At 38.8% G+C, this 27,291-nt stretch overlaps 1 protein-coding gene across 2 annotated transcripts in view; it reads right to left on the bottom strand.

Annotated features, from left to right (window-relative positions):
* The window catches only part of Cubn (cubilin), a 219,199-nt gene that overhangs the window by 57,100 nt on the left and 134,808 nt on the right, over positions 1–27,291 (bottom strand). For both annotated transcript variants that reach the window (XM_031369044.1, XM_031369045.1), the window contains exons 37-48: positions 23,288–23,493; positions 22,299–22,483; positions 20,428–20,620; positions 19,958–20,155; positions 14,976–15,122; positions 11,706–11,896; positions 11,386–11,569; positions 7,919–8,093; positions 6,593–6,771; positions 5,224–5,433; positions 4,462–4,602; positions 3,630–3,811 (exon numbers count right to left, since the gene is read on the bottom strand). In XM_031369044.1, coding sequence (XP_031224904.1) covers positions 3,630–3,811; positions 4,462–4,602; positions 5,224–5,433; positions 6,593–6,771; positions 7,919–8,093; positions 11,386–11,569; positions 11,706–11,896; positions 14,976–15,122; positions 19,958–20,155; positions 20,428–20,620; positions 22,299–22,483; positions 23,288–23,493 — 2,191 coding nt within the window. The remainder of the gene's footprint in view (positions 1–3,629; positions 3,812–4,461; positions 4,603–5,223; positions 5,434–6,592; positions 6,772–7,918; positions 8,094–11,385; positions 11,570–11,705; positions 11,897–14,975; positions 15,123–19,957; positions 20,156–20,427; positions 20,621–22,298; positions 22,484–23,287; positions 23,494–27,291) is intronic.

Below are 27,291 nucleotides of genomic sequence, written 5' to 3' on the forward strand. Positions count from 1 at the left end.
ATTACGGGTGGTTGTGAGCCACCATGTGGTTGCTGGGATCTGAACTCAGGACCTACGGAAGAGCAGTCAGTGCTCTTACCCGCTGAGCCATCTCGCCAGCCCACGAAATGGAATTTAAACATCCTCCTACAGAAATGAATTCCCAAAGTGATTCCTTGATGGAGTTTCATCCTCCCTATGAGGAAAGATCTAAAGCCATGATATTTGCAGATCACTAAATACAAGTTAAGGTCAGTCTTAGTTACTTCCCCAAAGCCCAGTTATCAGGCTCAGGTATGTACACAGAGCTCCCAATCAGCTTTTTGACAGATTTCTTAAACATAAATGAAGAACAACCAGGGCTCTGGGGAAACATCCAATATGAAATTCAGAGACCAATGTAAATAGAGATGCAAACTGAAAGAAGCAATATGAAACTTCAAGTTATGGTTCTATAATAGTTCAATATGTGCATTCAAATGATTATGATAAAGCAGAAATCCCACAGGTCCTCAAAAGTTGTCATGCATAATCATGTCCTTAGAGAGTTACAAGAGCATGTACCTCAGCAAAAACAGGAAATTGACTAAGAAAGGAAATGTACAGCCTCATGGGGCCAGCTGGCCAGTTCAGAATGGAATGGAGGGACTACAGACACAATGGTGCAGGAGATGCCAAAACAATGCCTCTCAGCTGGCTCGCTGCAGATGGACAAGGATTCTGGTGACAAAAACAGACATGTATGGCTTTGGTAGAAGATGTGTAGAAAAATTAGTGACTAATATCCATAAAATGTAAAAATAGTACAACTGTTGTTGTTATTTGAAAAAGCAAAGGGAAGTGTGGGCACAGCATACTGCCTGGCTTAGCCTGAATGTAGTTTCCACAATCATCTAAGTGTAACTAACAATCATGGAAACCATGACGTGTGTGTTTTGTAGGGAAGTTGAAAGAATATGTGAACTCTGAATCCCCTGTGTGCACTTCTCATGGGAGGAAGCTAATTCCTTAGTTTCTATAGTAGTACATGGCTAGATGAGATCCAAAACCAACTAAAGAGGTGCAAAGTAGGAAATGTTAGCTAGAAACAATAATGTAAATGCCACAAGAAGTAATTAGAATCCCAGAGAGTAGATGCATTAAGAAGGAGGAAGAAAAGAGAAAACAGAAACATAACCCAGCATTCTCTGACTCTCAACTGTAAGAAAACCACACTGGTTCCATACTGAGTATCTGGGGGAGACATTTCAGTACTTTAGATACTAGGCCTGAGACAATAATCTGAAAGCTAGATAAGGCCATGTTGAGCTACTAGCAAGTGATGAGGGGATGTCATAATAAACTGCAAACATTAATTTAGGATTTCTGATTGAGCAGCAGACAACTAAACTGAAAACAAAAATAGCGTTTTTGTTTTTGTTTTTTTTTTTAAAAAAAAGGTAATCATGTTATTTCCCCAATTCATTCATCAAATCCTTATCTCCAAGAATACTTGCCAAAGGAAACCTAGTTCCAGAGCTCAGGAAGCTGGTATGAAGTACTGTGAAATGACAACACAGGGAGAAACAGGTAAGAGTGGGGCTTGCTTCATTTAGGGTCCTATAATGAGGTAGTAAAGGTCAGCTACTAGTGTGGAGATCTAAGGGACATGTAAAAATAACCAGGCAGCCATCTTGGGAGGAACAGTCTAGATAGAGGGCATAATCAGCAGTTAAGTCCTGACATTGGAACTCTGAGCATAATCAAGGTACAGAAGAGACATTAGGGTGGCTGGGTCATAGGAGCAGAGAGGAGTTAGGGGTGGGATGAGGATAGGTAGAGGAATAAGAGAGGGAAGACCAGCAAGTATTGGTGGGCTGAGTGGGCCTTTGATAGGATTTGGGATTCATATGAATGAGATGAGAGATCATTGAAGGATTTTTCCAAGGAAATGTAATATGACTTGCCTTAAAGATGCCAAGCCAGGTTCCTACTACTGAGATACATTCCTAGCCTCAATATGATCCTGTTTAGACTGGAAATCGTTATCCTGGCTGCTGTGCTGAGAACACAGTAAGGCAAGGGTAGAAACAAAGACCAGCTGGGACCAATGGGACAATCTCAGTGAAGGATGGCAGTGGCAGTGGGTGGATAAGACGTTAGGTGCTGGAGATTTTCCAAGGCACAAACAGTGGCTCTTGTGTATAGATGGAGTTACAGAGTATAGGAACTAAAACTCCAAAATAAACCAAGATTCTTTTCCTTGGGCAATTAGAAATATTAGTTACTCATGTAAAACTGAAGAGGCCAGACATGGCTGTGAATACCTTTAATCCCAGAACTCGGGAGACAGAGGAAGGTGGATCTCTAAGTTTGAGGTTATTCTGGTGTATAGAATGAGTTCCAAGACAGCCAGTGTTACACAGAGAAACCAGCTAGGCCTGTTTGTGGAACTCCTAACAGTGGGAATGGGGCTATCTCTGACTCTTTGGCTTGCTCTTAGGACTCTTTTCCTCCTATTAAGCTGCCTCATTTAGCCTTACCATGAGGGTCTGTGCCTAGTCTTACTGCATTTTGACATACCATGTTTGGTTGCCATCAATGGGAATCCTACTGTTCTGCAGGGAAATGGAAAAGCAGTGGGTCTGGGGGAGAGAGGGATGGGGGTTGAGAAAAGTAGAGGAGTAGGGGAGGCATATATGGGAGAGGAGAGTCAGGATATATTGTATGAAAGAAGAATACATTTAAAAAATTTTCAAGACTGAAAATGGGAGCGAGATGGGTAGAGAAATATGCTAACACTCTAATTTGGTAGTCTATTAGTCTATACAAAGCAATATTATAAATACATATATATGGGTGTATTATCACTTTCCAGTCAATAACTTATTTGTTATTTACACTTGTGGGTCTCTTGCATTCTTCAGTGTAGGAAAGCTAGGAAAGCTGAGGTTATGCCTCTGACATTTTAAAGTAGCAACCCAGCAGGCCTGCAGCCCTAGTTTCCTATATAGGACTTCTTGATACCTCTTGCAGACAATGAGATTATGAAGAACACTCATCTGCTTAAACTTGCTGGCACTTGTACTGAGACTGATAAAGTTTATCTATGTGCTTAGCTGTTATGTGTGCATTCTATCACATTTAATGATAGTTTGCTCTGGCATCAATGAGAGGGGAGACCCTTGGTCCTGTGAAGGCTCCATGCCCCAGTGTAGGGGAATGCTAGAACAGTGAGGCGGGAATTGGTAGGTGGATGGAGGAGCACGCTCATAGAAGCAAGGGGGGATGGGATAGGGTGTTTGTGGAGGGGAGACCAAGGAGAATGACATTTGAAATATAAATAAATAAAACAACTAATATATATAAAATAACTAATATATATACACATATATGTGTGTATATATATGTATATACATATATATATATATAAAAGATGTTTTGCTCTGAAAACTTACTTAACCAATATATAACCTGTGTGCATACAATTATTGATGACAGTCTCTGAAAGAAGTTTATGGTGATTTCATTCTGTCTAAAATACTCAGAATTTGTGTGAAATGCAGTTGCATAGGTAGTAATAGTTTGATTGAGTTTCCATACTACCATGCCTGTGTGAAGATATTCCATACTCAGTGGAACACAGAGCCCAGCTTCCAGGGAACACTTACAATGAGGTGCTCAGTGTTGCAGGATTGCTGGGTACTCAGCCTCAAATTGGTGAAAGTTAGTATGATCCGCCTTCCTTCTTGTACATTGATTGTCCACTCGCAGATCCGGGCATGAGGATTTGGGTTTGGGTAGTTGGGAGAAGTAAATGTGCCAGTAGGACCATGTAAATCCCCACCACACACTGAAAGACAGAAAGGAAAACATTTAATCAAAGTATCTTTTTGATTTTAAAATTAGTTTCTAATGACCCATGTAGAAAGTTATTGGTCATCATTTTGTCTCCACATGTATGAGGGTGCTTGTCTGTGTTCATTTTCTGACTTCTTATATCTGTATTTGTATTCAACTCTTGTCTCTATCAATATTTAACATTTTCTTCCATAGAAAATAGTTCACTGGCAACATTTAAATAATTATCAGAGCCTAGATTATATAAAAGACAAATAAATATAGCAAACTTAGGAAAACTAAAGTTATTACTATGTTTTTTACACAAGATCTTTATTTCACCCAGGTATGTCAGGGCATGGAAGAATGTGAGTTCTTGATAGCTCTAGGGGATTATAATGAACTACTTTTTTCTGACTGGGCCTTGCGGGTAAGTCTCTCTCTCTGCATCTTTCATGATACAAGTTACTTCCTTTTGGCTTTTTTCAAGTGGTAACTTTTCATTAGTTGGTGAGTGTTTATTAGCATTGCCTTTTATCTTGTTGTAAGAGTTAAGAAGAGAGCATCACATTTTGTTTTTCAAATCATTGCCATGTCAGTACCTAGCATAATGTATATGTCTGTAACAGATCAGTACCATTTCTAACAAGTCACTGAACTTACCTTCTCTGCTGGACTTAAACTGCAGCCTAAATCCTGAGTCAGTGACAGAGTCATCGGTGACAAACCTGATTGAAGCAACATTGCTAGAAGTGTCAATACTGCTAGGAATGGAGTTTCCGCAATATCTCCCCAGAAAGCTACCTGTAAGAGTCAAATAATTAGTTATGCATATGCCTGGGTGATTGATTCTTGTTAATCTTTACTTAAGTTGTTTTGCATGGGCAAAGTAAATCAAATTTATGAGGCCATCTTTTATCCATAAAGAAATGGCAACCACTGCTGAGAAAATCATGAACAAACATCAATATATTCAAATATATACAGATGTATAAGGAGGGGTACCCAATTAGGGTAAGTCGATCTCAGCCAGTTGAGGAAGGCTTGCTCACATGGTTAAAGAAATGATCGAAGTGTCTCTTCTACTGTAACATGGGATCCACTGTCCTTCCCTCTCATGTTTCAGGAGGCTCCTCCAGTAGCCATGTGTGGCACTGAGAGGTCTCCATAGGAAGAGGATGCCTATTCAATGTAAGGCTCTTTCAGTGTGCTCTCCAAGATGGCCATAGAATGGCTACTGTGATATGGAGCATCCGTTGTGATCTGTTAGAATCATGAAGAGAACTACTGATCTTTCCCAGAGCCCATGAATCTACATTTCAAAGACATCAGACAAACTCTTTGCCTTTATCAGAAGTAAAGATGCTTATGAGGCTGAATAAATTAAGAAGTAAACACCCACAAGGAAAGTAGTATTTCACTGACCAGAGGTATGGTTTTCCCAGATCTCCACAAAGTCTTTTGCACAACCAGGGGAGCTCTGAAGGTTAAAATCTTCAAAGCGGATAGTGAGATAGTGTCCTGGGAGGCCTCGGATATGCCACTGACAAAATTCGTTGTTTGCATATGGAAGGTTCGGGTAACCAATGCTCTCAATGACTCCACTGTCCCCTGAGACTGTTCCTCCGCACAAGGCTACAACACACACACACACAAACAAATAATATTCTATTATAAATTCCTTTTCTGATTAATCCAGGATAATTTAAAACTTTTAGGAGCCAAGTAAATATTGACTGTAGTTGAACAACCTGAAAATGTTGATTAAGGCTTTCCTAATTATTTAGAATCTATTATGAATGGAAATAAAGATACCATAAGCCTACCTAGTAATGAGAAATAGAAGATGGCTAATGTGTAATGTCATATTCTGTAATGCCACACTTATTCTCTTAGGTCAGAATGTAAGAGCTATTGCTTGTATGTAAATTTCACCCAGGAAGCAACTGGTAGAATGGGAAGGCTTGGTACTCTCTGATGATGATCCCAAACACTGTTCACACCCCTCAGGAAGGGCCACAGTGGTTGGCTGGCAAAAGTGGATATCTACCCCTCTAGATTAACTATTAAGTACACACTACACTTTAATAGTCTATTAGGGCTTGAAAAAATATTATTGTTTATCATATAGATATGATATCTAGATTAACCTACATACAATTTAACTTTGGCTAAAAGGTAAGTTGTATAAATTAAATACTGTTAAAATTAGACTTTCTGAATTTTTGCTGATTTGTATATTTGTTTTGAGAGTGTTAAGACCCACAAGACACTAAATTATATGCAATATGTGGTATTATGTACTTGGAGTGAATCTTCAATATTATGTGTTTATGGCTCACTTTTTTTTAAAAAATAAAGGAATCACACAAGAGGGGAACAATGTACTTTTCATTGAGTGACTGGCTTGGCATTGGAGATTCAGAAGGAAAAGGTCTGACTATTCTATGGATGCTGTACAGTGTTTCAAGTCATTATCCAAGTGAATTGTTGGATCACTAAAGAATTTTACCATTTGTAAGTATGTATACTTATTTCATGGTAAGAGAATGAAGCAAAAGTTTGATACAGCTGAAAATATTTTATACACAAATTAGGACAGTGTACAATACTAAAGTTTTAAGAAAAATTGCACTTAGAATAATATAAAATAGCTTAGAATTGGTAGTGACATTGTGCATTAATACATGGCATTCTTCCTAATCCTAAAAGTAGACAGATAGAAGCTATGTTGTAGCTAAACTTGCAGTGCTCTTGTGAACCACTTCTTTTCTGCTTAAAAATAAAATATTACCTATAGAATACTTTGCCTTGAATCCCATGAAGCTGGAACCACCTTCAGTATGAAATTTCAAGTACATTTGTTCTCTTGAGGATACCCAGTTATGAGGCAAAGTGTGCCCACACAATTTGGAAAACAACCGTGAAAATGAGTAGGCTCCATCACGCAATTCAAGATAGCTTGCAGAACAGCTAGCAGAAAGAAATGACCAAACTTTAAAAACTGATCTATTAGACTTACTTTGTTAATGAAAGACTTCTTTCTTTAGTGATATTACTTAATTATCATTCTGAATGATAAGAGAACATGAGTGAGTTTCTTTCAGCTTCCGGGTGTTTTTAAATGTCATACATTTTCCTAATGACAATACAACTTTCCATGAGTGACTGAAGTGGACAGCTTTTTACCATGGCAGATAGTTCCTTCCTCGTTCTACATTTGTCTTAGAAACATAAAAGTCACTTCAGATAAACTACGGATTTAGCTTGAGTAGAATTTGTCAGACATGATCACTGAATATACTTCATAGGAGAAAGATCAACCTCTCTTAGAAGTCCCATGACTGTGGCTATCTAGGGGCACAGCTGCACTCTCTATGCCCATAAAAGAAGACAGGCCTTTACTAATGTTTCCTCATAAAGCCAAACCAGGCTACCCATGCTTATTTGATATTCTAGCATATTTGGTATTAAAAACTGCTGAGCAGAAACTCTGCTGTGACATACATCTATTCATACAATGGATGTTTCAGACAAGTGAAAAAGAAACTCTACATCTCTGCTGTGGCTTTAGTTTTACTTTGGTTTCACAGCCTATGTAGTTTCCTTGGTTTTCAGCACAGTCACACGTGCTTGAGGCGTGATCCTTCAAGAATCCTGATGCAAGCAAGACTGGGATATTGCAGAGTGATTGCTTCAGTCCTGTTTGGGGGCACTGGTGGCCTCTGGTGCCCCTCCATACAAATTCTTGATGGTTAAGCAGATATATTTATCATCTGTGACACTGAATATGCAGCTAGACAGAAAACAGTCATTTAAGAGAGAGTGGAGTTTTCCTGTGAGAGAAAGAACAAATGACACAAATCTCAAACCATCACTCCCAGTGTCTCTTGGAGGATGCTGAGGGTGAAAACAGATGCCTGCACACATAATCTACTTAGCTGGTGGGAACAGCTGCCAGGCAGGGCTTTGAGGCTTCAGACATTAACTTATCTCTTTGTCCCTACATTTTTCTGGGCAGTAGATACTCTGAGCAGAGATGAAATAAACTTTCTTGACATACGATAGCTAAAAAATGTTAACTTTGAGTTGGAGAAACATTAAAATGGAGGTGACCTACTTGGGTGTATCTTCAATATTGAATTGATCTTCAAATTGGAGCTGTATGCTTCTCCCTGAAGGTGCCTCTAAGATCCAAATGCATTCGGCATGCTGGGGATAATTAGCAGGGTAGTTGGGGGAGGTGATGTATCCTTCAGAGTTAGCATCATGGATGTAGATAGTACCCCCACAGGCTGTCAAGAAACAGTTTAATCAATCTGCAGTCTGGTGAATGAGAACACAGCTACCACAATCTGTCTGCTGTCAGTTTGTCTGTATTTTCCCTCCCAAATTCCTTTCATCAGGATTATCCTCATGTTCTTTTTAAGGAAATAAATCCTGAATTTCCTATAGAACGAGCAGAGCTGCTGTAAATGTCCCTTTTTATTATGTCAAGCCCTTTGTTCTGCTCTTTTGTCAAGGCAGGTGTTTCACTTTTAAATGTGTGTATGTATGTGTGCATGGGGGGTTATTTGCTTGTTTGTTTTAAATTTTATTTTACTTTTTAACTTAATTTCACTTTTACCTTATTTGTATGGGTGTTTTGCCTGCATGCATGTCTATGTACCACATGCATGTCTGGTGCCATCTGGGACCAGAAGAAAGTATCCGACCCCTTGGAAATGGAGTTATAGACAGATGTGGGCTGCCAAGTGAGTGCTGGGAATTAAATCTGGGTCTTGAAAAGAAGCCAGTGCAGCTAATTTTCTTAACCACTACCTCTCTAAACCACTAATCTCTTAACCACTAATCTCTCTAGCCTGTTTGTTTTTGAGACAGTCTTGGATGAGCCTCACCTCTCTATGTTACTGAGGCTACCTTGAATTGTTGACCTTCTTACAGCTACCTCCCATGAGCTGGGATTATAAACACTTACCACCATGCTGATATCCAAATTATCTATTCTGATGGAATTTTTTTTCATTAAAGGTAACAAAATGATTGTACAAATCATATTACAGCACCACATGAACATGTGGACTGACGTTCTCCAAGGTGGATTAACTGATTAGAACTTTTAGGATTATAGAGAGGATGGTTGCAGTCTGGAACAGAATTATCTTGGGCTATATTTAGCTTTCCTTAATAGTCATTTATTGTCCTATAGGTAAATCCTTTTAAAATATACAAATAGATCCCTAGCTTTAAACCTAATAGGTAAGAATGTCATTATTAGCATCTAAGGCCAATAGAGATTTCCTTGCTTTATTATAAACTACTTGTCTGTTGTGTCCAGCAATGCATTTGAAAAGTGCCTTGACCTACGACTTTCTTTTGTTCTGTTACTAGGAAAGCTTCCTGATAGTGTTACTGTGTATCTGGGGCCAAGATGTGCAGCTAAGATATCAGGCAACACAACACAGATCTAAGGCAAGAGGGAAGGGAGTAGAGCAAAAGGCAGTCTTGGAGTAGGGACATGAGAGAGAGAGAGAGAGAGAGAGAGAGAGAGAGAGAGAGAGAGAGAGAGAGAGAGAGAGAGGGAGACCAGGAAACAGAGAGAATGAACAAGACAGAATGAACAAGAGAGAGGTAAGAGAGATAGAGATAGATAGACAGACAAATATAAGATAGATGATAGAGATAGAGATAGATAAATGATAGATAGATAGATAGATAGATAGACAGATAGATAGACTGATAGACAGATACAGAGGAGAAAGATAGATGATGTCCAGAGTGATGTTTTAAAGAAGGTAGTATAAAGCTCTTAAAAATGTGTAGCCTAGGCTGGCCTCGAACTCGTGATCCTCCTGCCTCTGCCTCATTCAGCAAATCCTACCAGCATGTGCTACCACAACCAGCTATAAAGCTCTTTATAAATGTTTACCTTACTAATTAACAAGCCAATAGACTAGAAGACATCTAGCAGAGGACCGCAGAACTCTCAATCAGCTATAGCCAGAGAGAAAGATGTTATAAACTCAGTAAGTGATGCCAAGAACTATTCAACCAGAACATAATTGAAGACATAGAAAGTGGTATGAGGTAGAGAGCCAGGGAAAAGTCTGGTTTAGTAAGAAAGAAGAGATAAGCACAATCATATTGCTTATGGCTGCCCTGAGATAGTTTTTAAACTCAAAAGACGTTTGTTTGATCTTAATATTAAGCGTAGTCATGTGTGAGGAATGATAAATGATAATGGCCACTAGCTTAAATGCATGACTGGTGGACCTAGAAAGAAACTAAAAAGAAAATATACGATGGTACATCTGAACTATCACTGAGTTAAGGTTGATCCTGGCATTAACAAAATAAGAAAGTGGGTCCTGAAGGAGGTCAAACCAGCCTGTTCAAAGTCACTGTGAATGCCAGCATGAGGACAGGTGTGCCAGAGAAGATGCCAATCTCCAGCAGTGACACAGACAGCTGCCCCCAGAGCTGCTAACAACTCCCCAAGTGCCTGAGCTCAATGCACTAGAAGGTGGCTGAACACACTGTTTGCCTTGGGCCTTGCTCAAGCCAATAAGTGGTTTGGGGAATGATTCATTAATAGAGATGTTTGTTTCGTTTCCCAGGTGAAGAAATGATGCCAACATTCTGAATTCTCTCACATTTGAGATCATGTATATTAAAACAAACAGTTTCAGTTGTGCATGGTGGCACATGCTTATAATTTCAGCATTTGGGATGTCAAAGCAGAAGGATGAGGGACTCAAGGTCACTTTCAGCTATACAGTGCATTCCAGGCTACCCTGGGCTACAGTAGATGTGATTTCAAACAACAGCGGCAAGAGCAATGGCAACCCCCAGAGCTTTACTAAGATCAATAGACCTTTTGATGTATATTCAAGAATCTGAGATTAAAGTCACATGACCATTCATGATATTGAATTTGGGGGGACAAGTAGAGATTTAGTTCTGCTGTTTACTCTCCATGGACTTTGAGTTAAGTAATGCTAAATAGTAAATGCTACAAAAATCAAGTCATTGCAGTAGAATTAAATACAATAATAATTAAACATAATTAAGTAAGGCTCTTTGCATAAAGATTGCCACTGAAATATAAGAGATGACTAATAATTAAATAGGTAATAATAGGATCATAGGTCAGTGTTCCTTATAAAGCAAGAATGCAGCAGTAGTGAACAGAGGAATCCCAGCCCTTACCATGATACTGTCACCAGGTTTAACTTAGACATTTCCTCCTGGAAAAAGCTAAAGGACTTCAGGGACCTTTAAAATTAGTTCATTTGCTACAAATGGAAAATTCACTTTTACCATTAACTAGAAAACAAAACAGAACAGTACCTTGGAAAACTCAAAGCCTCATTTTGCTTACCTGTAAAATAGAAAGAATAATACATTCTTTAAGAAGCACCATGATGGACAGCTACTATACAAAGTGTGCTCTAAGTCCTAGATCGCAGGCGGCTGTTCTTAATACTATGAATTTTACCTCAGAAAACTTTGTATTTTTTTTCTAAAATCCCCAAACCAAACAATCTCAGGAAAAATACAGATATAATTCTCAGAGTAAATGCTTACCTAAACTCTTTGCTTCATATTGGATCTTAAATCCGTGTCCACCATTACTATTATCTGAGATGAACTGAATAAACATTTCATTGTCTGAGGTGAACAGAGTTGATGGAGTATAAATTCCACAGTAACGACCATTTCCTCTAGAGGGTCCCAACGGTGGAGAACGGTTATCTGGTCCATTTCTTAGCTAGAAAGACATTAAAGTTGTAAAAATATCCTCTATACTTCAAAATAATATTCAAATTCCTATCAATTTTCATACTAAACATTTTAGAGTAAGTCTGTAGAAATATTAACTACAAAGAGTAACATGTAGGACCTACCACCAAGTAATCCCCCTGGGTGCAAGAAGAGTCTCTGTTCTGTATCTGGAAAGGCTGTTCAAAATGGACGGCGATGGTCAGACCACTCTGGACCAGAACGTGCCAGGAGCAGTTGAGATTGGGAAGGTAGTTCTCTGGGTACTTGGGAGATGTGATAACCCCTCGGTCTGAGTGCAAATATCCACCACAGCCTTACCAGGAAGGAAGAAAGGTAGGTTATTTAAATAATATTGACAATGAGGTTTTCATGATTTTTTTCACCCAAACTGGGGACTTTCAAAATATAAGCAGCAGATTGCCGCAGACCGGGTTCATTGTGGGGACCTCAATTTCCACAGGATGAGAATTCTGGTCAGGTGGGCAATAAGTCAGCGAATGACAAACAAACTCAACACATGGGTATGGTGAATCTGAATGTATTTGTACAAGGTAAAAATCAGGCTTAAATAGCATACAGCAAGCAGGGCAGATGACAAGAGTCACATAGGTGGGTGGAGGTAACAGCAAGGGGTGCAAGACTGAGATCTTGTAGGCAAGTGACTGCCACATCAAGATCAGGTAGGGTCTGGTAGCCAGGTGTGAAGCAGGCAGAAGAGCAGTGGAGCCCTCCCTGCTGTGGCTATTTTGGTATTCCTATGTTAATTCTCTGGTTCTGCTGGAGGTAAGGACTAGGAGGTTCTGATCTAGCATTTCCTGCTAATTCTCGGGGTCTTGCTGGAGGCAAGCACTGGGAAGTTCTGACCTAACACTTCTAGCTAATGTCCTTGAGTGAGGGAAGCCTTTCGATTACTCTCTAGTATGTAAAACATTTCTAACTATTGTGGGACTGCCCTGAGAATTCTAACTATGTTAATAGTAAGCAATGGTGCCTGACCTGTCATTAACTCTGAGAAAAACCTGTCTGGCAAGGCAGATTCCTTGACAGAAATTCCAAGCTAAAGATAGCTAGGAATTGAATTAGGATATTTTAGAACATTGTGCTGGTCAGGAGACAATGCCTAATCTTAGCCATTTACGAATCATTTCTTGGGGTATCTTTTATGCCTAAATAAGAGGGCGTGTTCATGATTGGAAAGACTAATCTGGAACACACCTGAGTTAGGAGATGCCAGCGACTGTCTGAATACCCAGGAGGCACAAGCTCCCCTTTGGGGCCATAACGCCTCTCATCCTTAATCAGGTTTTTACCCCCGATAATTCGGATATGACTAGAGTAGATGAGTGGGCGTGGCAGCAGATGAAAAATGTGAAAGTAATTGGGATCAAGAAATAATTAGAGGCACAATCACTGAAGGAGTACACACTGTTGGCTGCTCATGGTGTGGTAGTTAAAGTCTGAGCCACAAAGGAAGGAACACTTACTTTCTCAAATGACTTTACCGAGGCACAAGACATGTTAAAAACAAATGTGTACTATGTGAAAAACCTGGGAATCCAATAAACAAAAATGAAGGAGTAAGGGAAAAGCATATTCTGCTGCTTGGGACAGTTAGGGGGTAAGACCTGGGTAGAGACCTGGATGGGAGAAGGACTCAAACTGGGTGAGCATGGGGAAGAAAACCACTGCAGTCCAGAAAAGAGTATGAAGACTCGATATGGTGAGAGGAGCAGTGCTGGGACTCGGAATGGATGAGGTAGCATGAGCAACTCAGAAAGTAGCTTGGTGAGGTGATATAGGAAGCAGAGAGGACCTATTCTATGTAAGAATGGAAAGGCTTTGGCGGTCACCTGTGTGTCTGTTCGTCTATCTATCTGTCTGTCTGTCTGTCTGTCTGTCTATGTATCATCTATCATTCTATCCATTTACCTATCATCTATCTATATCTATCTATTTACCTCTCATCTATCTCTATCTATCTATCTATCTATCTATCTATCTATCTATCTATCTTTCTTTCTACCTATCTATCTATCTACCTATCATCTAGTTATCTATCATCTATGTATGTATATATGTATAGATAGATGCATGCATGCATGTATCTACCTATCTATCTATCTATCTATCTATCTATCTATCTATCTCATCTATCATTATCTATCTGCCTATTTGTCATTTATCTATTGAGATGGGCTATTTCTATATTTGATATCATGAGTTGAAGAAAGGAATGATAGAGCAGGTCTTACATTGTCATTGTCAGATGCTAGGCAGATTGTAGCAGAAACTTCGCACAAGTCAAACTGCAGAGACAGACATTTGTTTTAGCTCCAATTCCAAAGCCCACTCTCATAACCTTCACACAACCTGCTTCTATTGAATACCAGGTAGATCATTTTCCTCTGATTGCTTTATTCTTTCTAAAAGCGACATACTAACTGGAAAGGAAGCACTAGACTAACTGCAGTATTAGGTTAAGAATCCACAGGAAAATGAAGTTTTTCACTCATGGCTGTTTTTCAAAATTCCATAGACAATTTCTTTAATGTCAGTCTAGCTTACCTTCAAAGGTATTAGGCTTCGCGAGCTGTCAAGTTTTGAAAAATCTCAATGCTATGATGCATTAGAGCGTTTCATATACAACACATGTTCTCTGACTAAACAAGTTTCTATTTCAAGAGCAACTGGTTCTCTATCACACTTAAGTTGATTAATTTCAACCTAGGCCTTTATGAACGTGTTTCCTGTATCACTATTTACTGGTTATTTCTTAAAGTGGAGACAGCATGTACCCATGGAGACTATGGGTCTTATTTTCCAGGTCTAACCCTTAGCTAGGGTAAAAGTTATTCTCAAAAGAACTTTTTCTTATGTCTACCATGAACACAGCTCACAGAAGTGAGAGGTACCACTCAGATACCCAAGGGTAAGAGATACTCTTGTACAACTAGGCAACTCTGTGTGTTCTTACACTCTTGTGTAAGAACTTAGTAGCTGGCCCCATGTCATAGCATGTACATGTGTCTTTTGATTTATAATGTTTGTCTTGGTGTGAGAAGATGAGGTGAGTGATTAGGAAAAAGTGAAAAGAGAACACCAGAGTGGGAAGGGGAGAGGATAGAAGGAGAGATAGGAAGGAGAAAGGAGGGGAGGGGAGAGAATAAGAGGGGGAAGAAGTGAAGAGAATAGAAGACAGGAGAGGAGAAGATAGAAGGGGAAAGAGGAAGGGAAGGAGAAAGAAGGGAAGAGGGAGACATTTTTTAAAAGAAGAGGACAGAAATAATTGAGAGAACAGTTAATAGGGGAGAGGAAGAAAAGGGAGACAAAGGAAGGAGACAGGGGAGAAGGAGGGAGGAGGAAATCAAATGGCAAATGCTTGGACAAGTTACTCTTTTGAACAGAGGCGTTGAAGCCTGTCCCCGCGATGCTGGCATCGGAGATGAAGCGGATGTACATGTATTCTCCAGTTGACCGGATGGGCCCAGGAATATCTACGCCACACAGAACAGCCAGCTGCTGGGATAATCCACTGTCTCCTGTGACCAAAGAAGGGAAATGTCAGTGTAAAATATATGGTCTTCAGAAGGAAGTGTTTTAAATCAGTCTCCTTTTACATATATACACATAAATCATATATGTGCTGTTTAGCACAAATTAGGCATTGAGCAAACATGTATATGATTTTAAATATCAGATATAGGGCTGGAGAGATGGCTCAGCCGTTAAAGGCTAGGCTCACAACCAAAAATATAAATATCAGATATAATGCTCACAGAGAGTTGACATTAATGGTTATATTTCTTTCATGGATTATCTCACCCTCTGTAACAGTAATCTATTCATATGCTTCTGCTTTCAACCTCTATAATAAAATATATTTTATTGGGTATATATATATATATTATTGGGTATATATATATATTATTGGGTATATATATACACACATACACACACACACACACACACACACACACACATATATATATATATTGCGTATTTATATACATATTTTTTGGGTATATATATTATTGTGTGTGTGTATATATATATATATTAGGTATATATATTATTGTGTGTGTGTGTATATATATGTATATATACGTATATATAGGGTATATATATATTTTATTGGGTATATATATTGGGGGTATATATACCCCCTAGTTCCTAGGGGATACTAGTGTTCTCAATAAGAGGGCAGCCAGCTTTCCTCCATTCTGCCTCCAGCTTACCACGGTCTGCCTACCTTTTTCTTAACCCTTTCAACAAAAATCTTTGAAGCAAGTCTTCCTGTCTTTCTAACACTGCCTGCAGGTCTTCCTGGCACTAAAACTCAGAAAGAGGTGCTGGAAAGGGATCAAGGACCATGTTTATGTGAGCGGTGGTTAGAGGCTCTGATCTCAGTTACTATGATGGCTGAAGGTCTGATATCTGAAGAAGAGACACGCTGGTTCCTCATTCTCAGAGCTCATATTCACAGTTCATTCATCAGGAAGTCCAAAGGCTTTGTATGACCATTTGCTCAGACTGGAGATTGTATTTGTACTTTTTAAATTTTGTCTTGTTTTGTTGTAAACTGACACAGTTACATGGAAGCTGAAAAAAGATGGTCCCAACAAATGTGGCCCTCAGGAAGAGATACAAAGGGACATCAAGCCATCATGTGGCCCTTTTCCCTTTGGCTTCCTTTGTATGTAAGTTTTCATCAAGCCCACTATCAGATATTTCAGGCAAGTGTTGAGCAGAATAAAAGGGACTATAGCAGACTCAGGGTCCTTGGCTGAGAAAATATGTATTTTCTCCTAAATTGACATATTTCAAACTTATAGAAGATAAGACAGAATTTGAGACAAGAGGAAACATGTTCTTTTCATGACACACACACACACATGCACACACATGCACATGCATGTGCACACACATACACATTGAATACTGACAAGTCAGTTTCTGTTTTCCATATAATTATCAATACCCTGGCAGTTATAAATATGAACTTATTCAAGAAGCTTGGAACAGAATCTTTCAGCGAGTGTCTTACATCTGTAAGTGTGCACTGTTCATTCTCTCTCTCTTTGTGTATCTATTTAAGTTTCTGGTATACAGGTGTGCATGCATGTATGTGTACAGGTCAACCCCCAGAGTTCTTCCTCGGGACCATTCACTTTGCCTTTAGAGACAAAGTCTCTTTGCAGTGACATGGGGCTCACAAGCTAAGGTTCTCTGGTTGTCCAGTTAGCCACCTGTCTCTGCTTTTTCACCTCCAGTATACAGTGTACACCACTACACCTCCAGTATACAGTGTACACCACTACACCTCCAGTATACAGTGTACACCACTACACCCAGCTTCTTCACAGGGCTGCTGAGAGATCTTAGATGCTTATATTTGCAAGCACTTTATTAATTTAGGTATCTTCCAGCCCTGTAAACTCATGCTTTTTTATAAATGAAATTTATTTCATAAATTACTTTTTCACTTGTTGACTTTATTATGCTTTTTAACGTACATTTCATCTAGTATTTTTCTGTAATTATCAAAGCTACAAAATTTTGGTTCATTCATATCAATGCATGTTCTACTTCTCAGCAAGCCTGGGCTTCACCTAATAATTTTATTTATTTTCTAAGTACTACCCCAGCCTGTTGGGTGAAGCAATGCTTAGCCCTATATGATTGCTTGTTTAGTTCATTCCTTACTTGTTATATAACTCAATCCTTATAAAATTGTTCATTCTCCACTCATCTCTCTAGTCTCCAAACTTAATTCTTATAAATGTCCAAGTATTGAACATGGCATTTTTAGACCTGAAAGGCATATCTAAAGGAACCATAAATAAGTCTAGGAACCATAAATATCAGGTCTAGAAGACAGGTTGCTGATTCCTCAGGCTAGCCCAACTGTCTTAGAGATGTGAAAACAGGTACTAAGATTATGAAAAATCTGACATTCATTTAAGCAGTTACTATTAACCATCATAAGAGCCTTACACATGTTTTCTAAATGTTTTCTTCACAACACATTGTGAGGTAGGTATTATTATTAGACTTAGAAAAAGAGTCTTGAAAGGGACACAAGTTTGGTTATCATATTTAAGGGCACTGAAGTCAGCAATGACTGTAACCCTGGCAGATTAACTCTAGATACCCCAAACTTCCTCTACATGATGATATATCTGACAGGATTACAAAAAAGAAATTACTGATTGATTTATTTTTGCTTTTGAAACAAGGTCTTGAGTATTCCAGGCTCACTGTGAACACACAAAGTAGAGGAGGACGACCTGGAACTTTTGAGCCACCCATCTCCACTTCCTGAGTACTGGGATTGCAAATAACCTATGAAGTGAGCTATATCCCAGTCCAGAGTTACTGACTTCAGATATTATTTCCCCCTGCCTTCCTGTTCTTCTTCCCTTTATCCCTCCATTTATTCTTTTCTTCTTTTCTCTTCTTTCAAAAATACCTCTATGCTCAGATCTATGAGATCTGTTTGGCAGAATGTTTAGTATATAAAGTTTGATATGTGTCATCTGAAAAGAATGTTTTGGTTTTAAATAATAATAAAAAAGGAAGCCTAGATAGGAGACTAGCTCTGACTTATTTCCCAAGATAGCTGTTCCCTGGGCTGCTCAAGAATGTTCACAGCTACGCTATGGCCAAGTGCCAAGGACCTATGAGGACTGACCAATTGCACATGACATCTGTATCACTGTCTTGTGGTCAATGAACTTTAGATATTTGCTTCAGAATGTCATGCATGCCTACTAAGCAGAGGCAAAATAACTAGTGGGCCAAAAATCTGAATAAATAAAATAACGAGTAAGTAAAAATTTAATTCCAAAGAATTTTAACACAATGTGAGTGGACAAAATGGCCAAAGTACCTAGCAACTGACAGAGGCACTCAACCCAGGCCTTTTTGAACAATCAAAGAGATGGCGAAGAAAGGAAACTATAAGCCATCTATTCATGGCTGCAAATAAAAAGGACCTGTATCTGCTTGCTACCCTAGAGATATAAAACACTTTTGTTGTTTTGGCACAAAGCACAATTTCTGAGCTCTTTCAACTTGCCCTATGAGCAAGAAAACGGATAAAATGTATCAACTGTGTATACTTAAATAAAATAAAGCTGGAAGGATTCTGAATTCTGTCTTCAAAAGTCTCAGACTTTTGTTAGAATTTTACATTTACTGCTTTTTCAGATACTCATAAAAAGATACTGGGGGAGGAATGGCCCCAGGAGCCGCATTTATCTCTTTCTCAGATGACAATACAGGCTGTACAAGTCATTCAGAAGAAAGGGAGTACACCTTAGAGTCCGGGCTTCCAAGTCAGTTTACTAAAGGGACAAAAGACAACTCAGTAGATGGTGAATTTTAGAGAACAAGCAACCTACTCCATTGATTTCATTCCTTCCTGAAGATTTCTAAATGATTTCAACTGTATTGTGGATACTCAGAATTGTATGTAACAGGATGTATCCATTGAATTACACTATTGAAATAAAGTTTAGTATCTCCAGGGATGTCTTGAGAAGGGGAGGCATTCTGGACATGAGCTGAAAGCTAGTTGTTCACAGGACACAAGGTCTATGATGGCATTATGTTGGTATGATTAATTTAGGGCTTCTTAGTGCCTTCTACGGATGGGGAGATGGTCTCTACAAAGTGATGTTGTACGCTGGGACGTTCAATAGATATGGGATTCTAAGAAAGCAATTTCTTGAATATTACAGTCAAACATCTTTGCTTTTTTTTTTTTTAACAATCTCCATTTATAGCAAACATTCAGGTGGTGCTGACACTGCTGTTCTGGGGTCCACTGAGAAACACTGATACAGAGGATGTGGTCTTCCTAGTGCTGTTTTGTACTTAGCCCATGCAAAATGTGAAGGGAAATATACATATATTGTATAGTCTCATTATTTATGCCCCTTGGTCATTGTATACAAACTCTATAACATTCTCAGTTCTATCTATTCTACCCACAGATTCTCCAGATGATGAGAAATGGATAAATTACCTGCCTTGGATGCTTTTTGGTCTTTCACTTGTATCTTAAATCTATAGGTACAAATGTCAATGACTATTTTCATTGTATCAATAAAACTTTAGCACAGTCTGGAATTCCAGACTTATTTCACTCAAAGAACCTCCTCTTTTCTCTGCAGAATGTGCTATCCCTGACATTTCGTGATAGGTAATATAATATTCCCTTCACATTCTCTAAACATTGTAGCTATTTCTTCTATTTGATGGCTTTATTGGTTACAGTATCTATGAAATTCAATACAAAATGTATGGAGCTAGTATAAAAACCTAACAGTGATTTCAGAGCTTACCAAGTGATTTCTACAGTGTTTCTTACCATCTTTTATGATCAGCTTGTCATAGGTACACGATACGTGAGGTTCCATGTCCATGGAGAGAATATTGAGTTCCACAGTAGAATCAGGAGCATAAATGATCCATGTACAGTCAGCATGACTATCATAGTACCCGGGCCAACCCGGGGAGAAGAAAAAGACAGGAGTGTCTCCTGTCACCATGTATCCTCCACAAGCTCCTGAGGAATGAAAAGCAACATCTTTAAGTACTTGTGCTGGAAGTGCTTCAGAGGGCCTGCACTCTGGGACTGAGAATAATACACAGTTAAAAGCATTTCCTGCTCTCCCAAGAGACCCAAGTTGTATTCTTAATACCCAGGTCATGCAGCTCACAGCCACCTCAATCTCCAGGAAACTCAATCTCTCTTCTGGCCTGTAAACACACAAACGCACACAGCACAATGCAACATACATTAATCCTAGGAAGACCCCAAAACATTGCCAAACACACCTGGAGCAATGGTGGGAAGGGTTTCATTAGAAACATCCACTGCAAACCACTCCAGAAGGAATCCCTTTCCTGACTTGGAAGAGTCAGAAGAAAACTGGAATGTCAGAGAGTTTCCACTGGAGCTAAAGGCTTCTCTCTGGGTACCACAGTAAGTGCCAATCACTCGGGAATGAATGTCAAACCCATCATAAATCTGCATGTAACAAAAAGCACAATAAAGCATCACCATTAGGCAACCACACATTCTTCATGAAAAGCGAAATTTAAAGAATGGTTTGTATTTTATGATTTTACCAAAGTAGAAAGAATATCAGGAAAATTCTTTTTGTTTAAAACAAAAATTCACATTTAAACATAGTATTATAACTATTTTAAGGTGTTTCATATAGCTTTGTTGCGGAATTATCCTAATAAACATGAGTGTAGGCTATAGCTTAGTTGGCGATTTATAGTCAAATCTGTGGGTGGGGAAGTACAAACGATTGTAAAGAATTTTGTGCTCTAAGAGAGAAAAAAAAGCAAATAACAGGGAATGGACCACAGTTGGCAAGGCTCTGTACACTCAAAATACTTAGTAAATCTCTTCCATCTGCCTTAAAATACTATCATACCTATTTAGAGATAGATTTTATGATAGTTTTCAAATAACTGTAAGCAATTTCATTACAACAACCATAAAATCCTCTATTAAGCTTATTTCTTTCAAATTATGTTACAAGTATTTCCACACCTATTGGGCATCACGCCATCAGTCTCTGGGTTCTGCTTTGAGCAGCGAGCTGCCTAGAAGAGTGACTGGATTATGGCTTTAGGGAATATGATAGTGTTTTCTGGAATTCACAAGAGTAGCCAATGTATGGAGGCAAAGGCCATCATAATTTCTTCTATTCACATTTTCTTATTTTTATATCACTCAGGTTTTAAGGCTGAAACATTAGAACAAACAAATGACTTTCTCTCCTGTTAAGTCTGTTGACTCTGAGTATGCACTATGCCTCCTTCCTCTTTCTTTACCCTAACACTGGGGCTTCTATCTATAGTAAAGACTTCTCATAATAAAATGTCCAGGTTGCTGTTGAGGTTTGGTCTCTTGCCATATATTGTAATGCTAAATTTTGTACCCCAAAGTCTAGTCCTATGAATGAGTTCTCACATTTACAAGTTTTAATTGTGCAAACCTTGTTCCTTAATTTAATACTATTGGTTACATAAAACTGGCTATAGCCAATTACTAGAGGGATTAGAGGGAGGTGGGGTTTGAGTGACTTGTTGGAATGAGGAGAGACCAGAGAGGAAGGAGGAAGAATGAAAGAAGGTGAGGAAACCACCATGAGGGGAGATGGACAATGAGCACACGGCCAGGAGAAACAACAAGTATTTGGGGTTCACTGCTGGGAGGGTATTCAGGCCAGCAGCTAAGAAGAATAGATTAGGTAAGGGTTAGCCCCCAATAATTGTCAAAGCCAAATAAAATAACCATACTCTGAGTTTCACCTATTTGAAAGCTAGATGGGGATAAACTTAAATTGATTCTACTAGATGTTGCTTCAACAAAAGTAGCAAAGCAAGACAAGCAAATAAAAGAAGAAACGGAGAACAGGATAGAAGACATAACTAGGGCAAGTAGGCATACTCAGAAAGAGTCAAGAGCACAGTTATTATAATGCTTAAAACTAATTTGATAAAAAATAGAAAAGAACAAATTCAATACAAGGATTACTTTTGTAAAGATGATGGTGAGACAACAGTAATGAGGTGGTAGGACCCTCACCTATGTCTGTTATTTACTTGAATAGGTATGAATTTCAACTTATTTTTGCCAATTGTATCCATCAAAATATATAAATATCTCCCTCATAAGAGAAAGTTACCTTTAAATTGTCATAATAGCAGTTCGTTGTCAATTCTATGTCCATCTCTAAGATTCTACCGTGGATAATATGAGATGCATTCACATTTACTATCCATCTGTAGTTGGAGTTACGGGGGTAATTTTCAGGCCAGAGTGGAGATGCGATTTTCCCATGAGTTCCCACAATATTATCATTGCCAAATACTAGGAAAACAAAACAAAACAAAACAAAACAAAACAAAACTGAGAACAAAGACAAGGGCAAGACTGTTGGAAAGGAGGGGCTTTTAATTGGCTGCCACTTCTTTTCTGACCACTGAAAGAAATACTGCCTTGCCTTTGTCTTCCTGGAGTATCAGCTCAAGGATGACTCTTGAATGGAATTCCATCTCTTTAGAAGGCTGCAAGGTATGAAAAGATGGGGCAACTTCCCATGTGAAAAGGATCTCCCAGACACCAGGGTACTTGGGGAGTAGGGTGCCATCTCACATCTTAATTATGATTATTAAATTTTCTTTGTTTATAAAAGAAAATTTTTTTAATTCTATATGATAATCAACAGTGAGTATTGCCAATGATGGAAAAACCTGTTAAAGAATAAAAATAATATCTTATCTGTATTTGGAAGAATAGCCCAGGTTTTATCTGAATGATTAAGCCAATCCTAAAATAATTCTAAAGGTCTAAGTTTGAAGATTGTATTTAAAAGACCAAATAAACATGTTTGATAGAACTTCCTGAAGTATATTAAAAGTCCAGTGTGTACAATACCATAAATATTAATAGTGAATGGAAACTGGAGCCTAAAAAGAACGCTCAAAGCATTGAATACACTTTTCAGTGAGCTATCCATAAATAATTAATTTTTTGGGGTATATTATTTTACAATCTTGGTAAATAAGGTAGAGTATAGGATTCTTCTTAGTTAATACATTACTAAAACTTTTATCATTATTCCTAGTTTGTAGGATATATTCTGGAAGATATTATGGAAATAAACCATCTTACTCTTTTTGAATCTTGCCTGGAAGCCCATGCCAGTGCCTGAGCCATCAGAGACAAATCTGACCCACAGATTATATCCCTCAATTGATGAATAATTGCCAGGAAGGGAGTTTCCACAGTATCGTCCCACCAAGTGGCCCGTGGCATTTCCTTCTCGGATTTCCACAAAATCTTTGTTACAGTTTAGAGAGTTCTCCAACTGGAAGGATCTAATTTGGAAACAAACAAACAGTTACAAAGCAAATATGGAACAAATATAAGATTATCCTGATCCTGCTACAATAATTGGATATCCTTCTGGATTAAAGAAAATAAACTCAATCTCTTTATGTGCTGAAATTAATTTACATTTTTCATATATGTGCTCAAATATAAGAAATATAAACTCTTAGTACAAAAGATACTATCTTGGAACTTTGAAATAAGCAAGTGCAAAATAGTACTACCTCTAAGATAAACAGTATAATTCAGGATCAATTTTTATTACACTTAGTGAAATAAACCCCCAGTGGGAGACATATCGAAGTTATTTTATTCTGCTTTTGAGAAAAGAGAGAAGTGAATCTTCTCTCATCTCAGAAGGTGAATCCAGGGATTCATTCTGAAAGCATTCTACTGAAGCATGCAGTATGACCCAGAAACCCAGCACCACATGGAAGCTCATTTGAAATAAAGAATCTGGACCCCACATGCTTTCCTGGGCAGTTTTTCCTTTTCCCTTCCAGATTTTTCCCTTGTATATTATAGTTTTTAATTTTGATTTTATGGGTTTTCTCAGTGTGTGACTGTGTCTCAGACTCTGTTTTTCTCATGCTTCTTCTTCTTTCTTTGCTTTTCTCTTTGATTTTGTGCTATTCTTGCTTGGTTGGTTTTTTTATATAATTTTCTTTTATAATAATTATTATTTTAGATGATTATATTCTAATGAGAGGGAAAAGTGTAGATTTGGTTGGGTGAGGAAGTGGGGATGACTTGGAAGGAACTGGAGGCAGGGAAACCACAATCAGGATATATTATATGAAAATATATTTTCAATAAAAATAATAGGTAATTGTATATTCAGAGGATTGGAGGGAGAATCTAGCCCTAAATGGCAACTAAATCAGGGTATGAAATTTAACAAAACTCAGGTGATCTGAGTGTTCCTTAAAATTCTGACCAATGATCTGGGAGATTACACAGGGAAGGTCTCTCCTAACTATCGGACTGTTTTCCAGGAGTATACAGCTGGGACGGCTTCCCACCAAGAATTACAGTGGTGAAACTTATAAAAGCCAAACAAAAGTTCTTATGAAAGCTTTATTCTTAGAAGTCTTTGTTTTATAAGCAAATCTACCCTTTGGCAAAGATCTGTCAGTAAAAATATAATGTGTAACAAAAATAATACCCTTTCTGTTTCTCATCCCATTTCTGTCCTGCTACTAGAACCAGCCATTTTCTCAAAGCCCCCTGGTAGCATGAAGTAGTTTCTTTCATCCCTTTGAATATCTGTTTTATATAAGTTTTATTTCTCCTCTCTCCTTTTCATTGCAAATTCAACTATAATTTATCCATTTTTTTCTCCCTGCTCAGTTTCACCACAGCATCCATAATCTAAACCCTATGTTTGAGAACTTGATGTGGTTCATATGCCTCTCACACACCCCAGGGAAGAGTTCTAGTACACATCTGGTTGTAGTTTAGATCAGGGCAGAAATAACACATGGGCCTTGCCAGGAAGCCTTTCTTATTAGCATTAACACACACAGCAAAAGCAACTTGCATTCTCCAAAAGCCACTTTAACAAAAAAGGCTCAAGCAAGGAGCGCAAAGGCCAAAGAAACAGCATACAGGTGAGCAAGGGACCAACTGAGTCACCAGGAGTTTTCCACCTACTAAATTAGGACTTGATGTCTGTCCGCTGGTGAAGTGGACACCCCTTTCTGTCCTTGTTTGCTTTCTGTTGCTGTGATAGACACCATTATCAAGACTAATTTGAGAAGGAAAGAGTTTATTTGGTTTCTAGGTTTACAGTCCCTCATATGAACAGATCTGGTAGGGGCTCTAGGCTGGAATCTGGAGGAAGGAACGGAAGCAGAGAGCAAGAAGGAGCACTGCCTACAGCCTTAGGCCCAGGCTAACATTCCTTCACCTGCCATTCTTCCACAGTTCAGAATCACACTGGGCTGGGCCTGCCCACAGCAGTTAGGAATCAAGGCAATACCCTACAGACAAGCCCACAGGCTAACTTTCTGTTGTTCTGGTGTGTCAAGTTGAAAACCAAGATAAGCACCTATGCTCTAGCCTAGTGTGGGCCATGAAATGTGGTTTCTAAAACACCACAGAGGATTCTTCAGTCATAACAAAGAATGAAACAGCCTTCACTGAACACTGCTTTATCATGGCCTTGGGCTATGTATTTTAAAGTTTAGTATGTTTAATCCTAACAGGGGCCCTTCAAGTTTATTGTTGTCCCTCTCAGGATGAAATGAGTCTTTTGAGGTTTCAATTCAATGGCTTGTTAAAGTTGATTTAGCAATAAATTTTTCAAGAACTGTAGGAGATTGGTTTGCATGCTTTGATTTAGTCAGGAATCTGCATCTCCAAACACCAAAGGTCCTTGTCCCCAATTGGTTTTTTTAATCTATCAATAAAGATGCCAGCGGCCAATGGCTGGACAAAGGAAGACGGGGGCAGGACCTTTAGAGTTGCTTGGGCTAGGACAGTGGGGGGTGAGGGGACGGGTACAAGGGAGAGAAAAGGGAGATTTCCATGAATGCCATGAGTTGGAAAAGAAGGATGGGACACAGGAGCTGCAGGAGAGAAAGCCAACCAGTCATGTGAGAATTAGGGTGAGGGCCACTGGCCACTTCCCCATTTGGGTCTGGGGTAGCAGGAGTACCCAGCCTTTGACATAGCAAGGCATTGTAAAAGTAACTGGTGTGTGTGTGTGTGTGTGTGTGTGTGTGTGTCTTCTATTAGAGAATCCAAAGTGTTCCTGGGTGGGTGTGCTCGGCCTGCCAGGAACACACAGTGGTATCAGCTCAAACTCACTGCTACAAAGAACAGAGAGCATGAGTGTACTAAATATTCCCAGGACCTACCCTAGTTCCTGGAACCACTGAACACCAGAGAGGTGGACAACATAAATGTGGTAGAGGTAGGAAGAAAAAGAGCAAGAAAAGAGGTTGAAGTACTCGGCAAGTTACATGGGGGACCTTGAACTTCACCACTAAAAGAGGAGAGCACCTTTCTCATCACTGTCTGTAAAGCACCCCCAGGGAAGATGCATGCATCCTCTATGTGCTCAGGGTGCTGCTAAATATATGTTCAATAGAAACACACAACACGGAGAGATTATTAGATGCACAGTTGTACAATTTCTTATTACAGAAGAAATGTCATGATTTCAGTGAAAACAAATCCCAAACATTCCCACATGGCAGTTTAAACTGGTGTTGTCTTTCAGGTACAGGAAGACTGTCTTTACTTATGCCACTTGCACCCCAAGGAGGTGTGGGCTGGTTCATGGATTCAAGAAAGCAACTCGAAATGTTTGAGTTTGTCTCATTTTTAATCAGTTCTTATTGAACAGATGGGCATGTCTCCAGGGAAGAGCCAGCAAAGAATGTTTTCTCAACATGGAGGCACTTAATAGTCAGGCATTGCCATGCATGTCTGTAGTCCCTGCATGGCAAGGAAAGGCAGGAGGATCATTGCTGTGTATGCCTTCTATCTCTGAATGGGTAGGTAAAGATCACAAGTTTTAGGTCATTGCGGGCTACACACTGAGGGCATGTGAAAAACAATAGCAACAAAGAATTAATGATTTCAATCCGACCCCAATAAAGTAATACAGTATGGCATGTGATTTTGAACTCAAAATGGTAACTTAAGTGCTAACATGTCTTCAGTAAATATTTCTTTGCTTGCTATCTATCCATCTGTCTGTCTCTTTTTATTTATTTATTCATTTTGAGACAGGGTCTCTCTATGTAGTCCTGGCTGTCCTGGAGCATATTCAATAG

The sequence above is a fragment of the Mastomys coucha genome, unplaced genomic scaffold (genome assembly GCF_008632895.1).
Source record: "Mastomys coucha isolate ucsf_1 unplaced genomic scaffold, UCSF_Mcou_1 pScaffold15, whole genome shotgun sequence".
Lineage (NCBI taxonomy): Eukaryota > Metazoa > Chordata > Mammalia > Rodentia > Muridae > Mastomys > Mastomys coucha.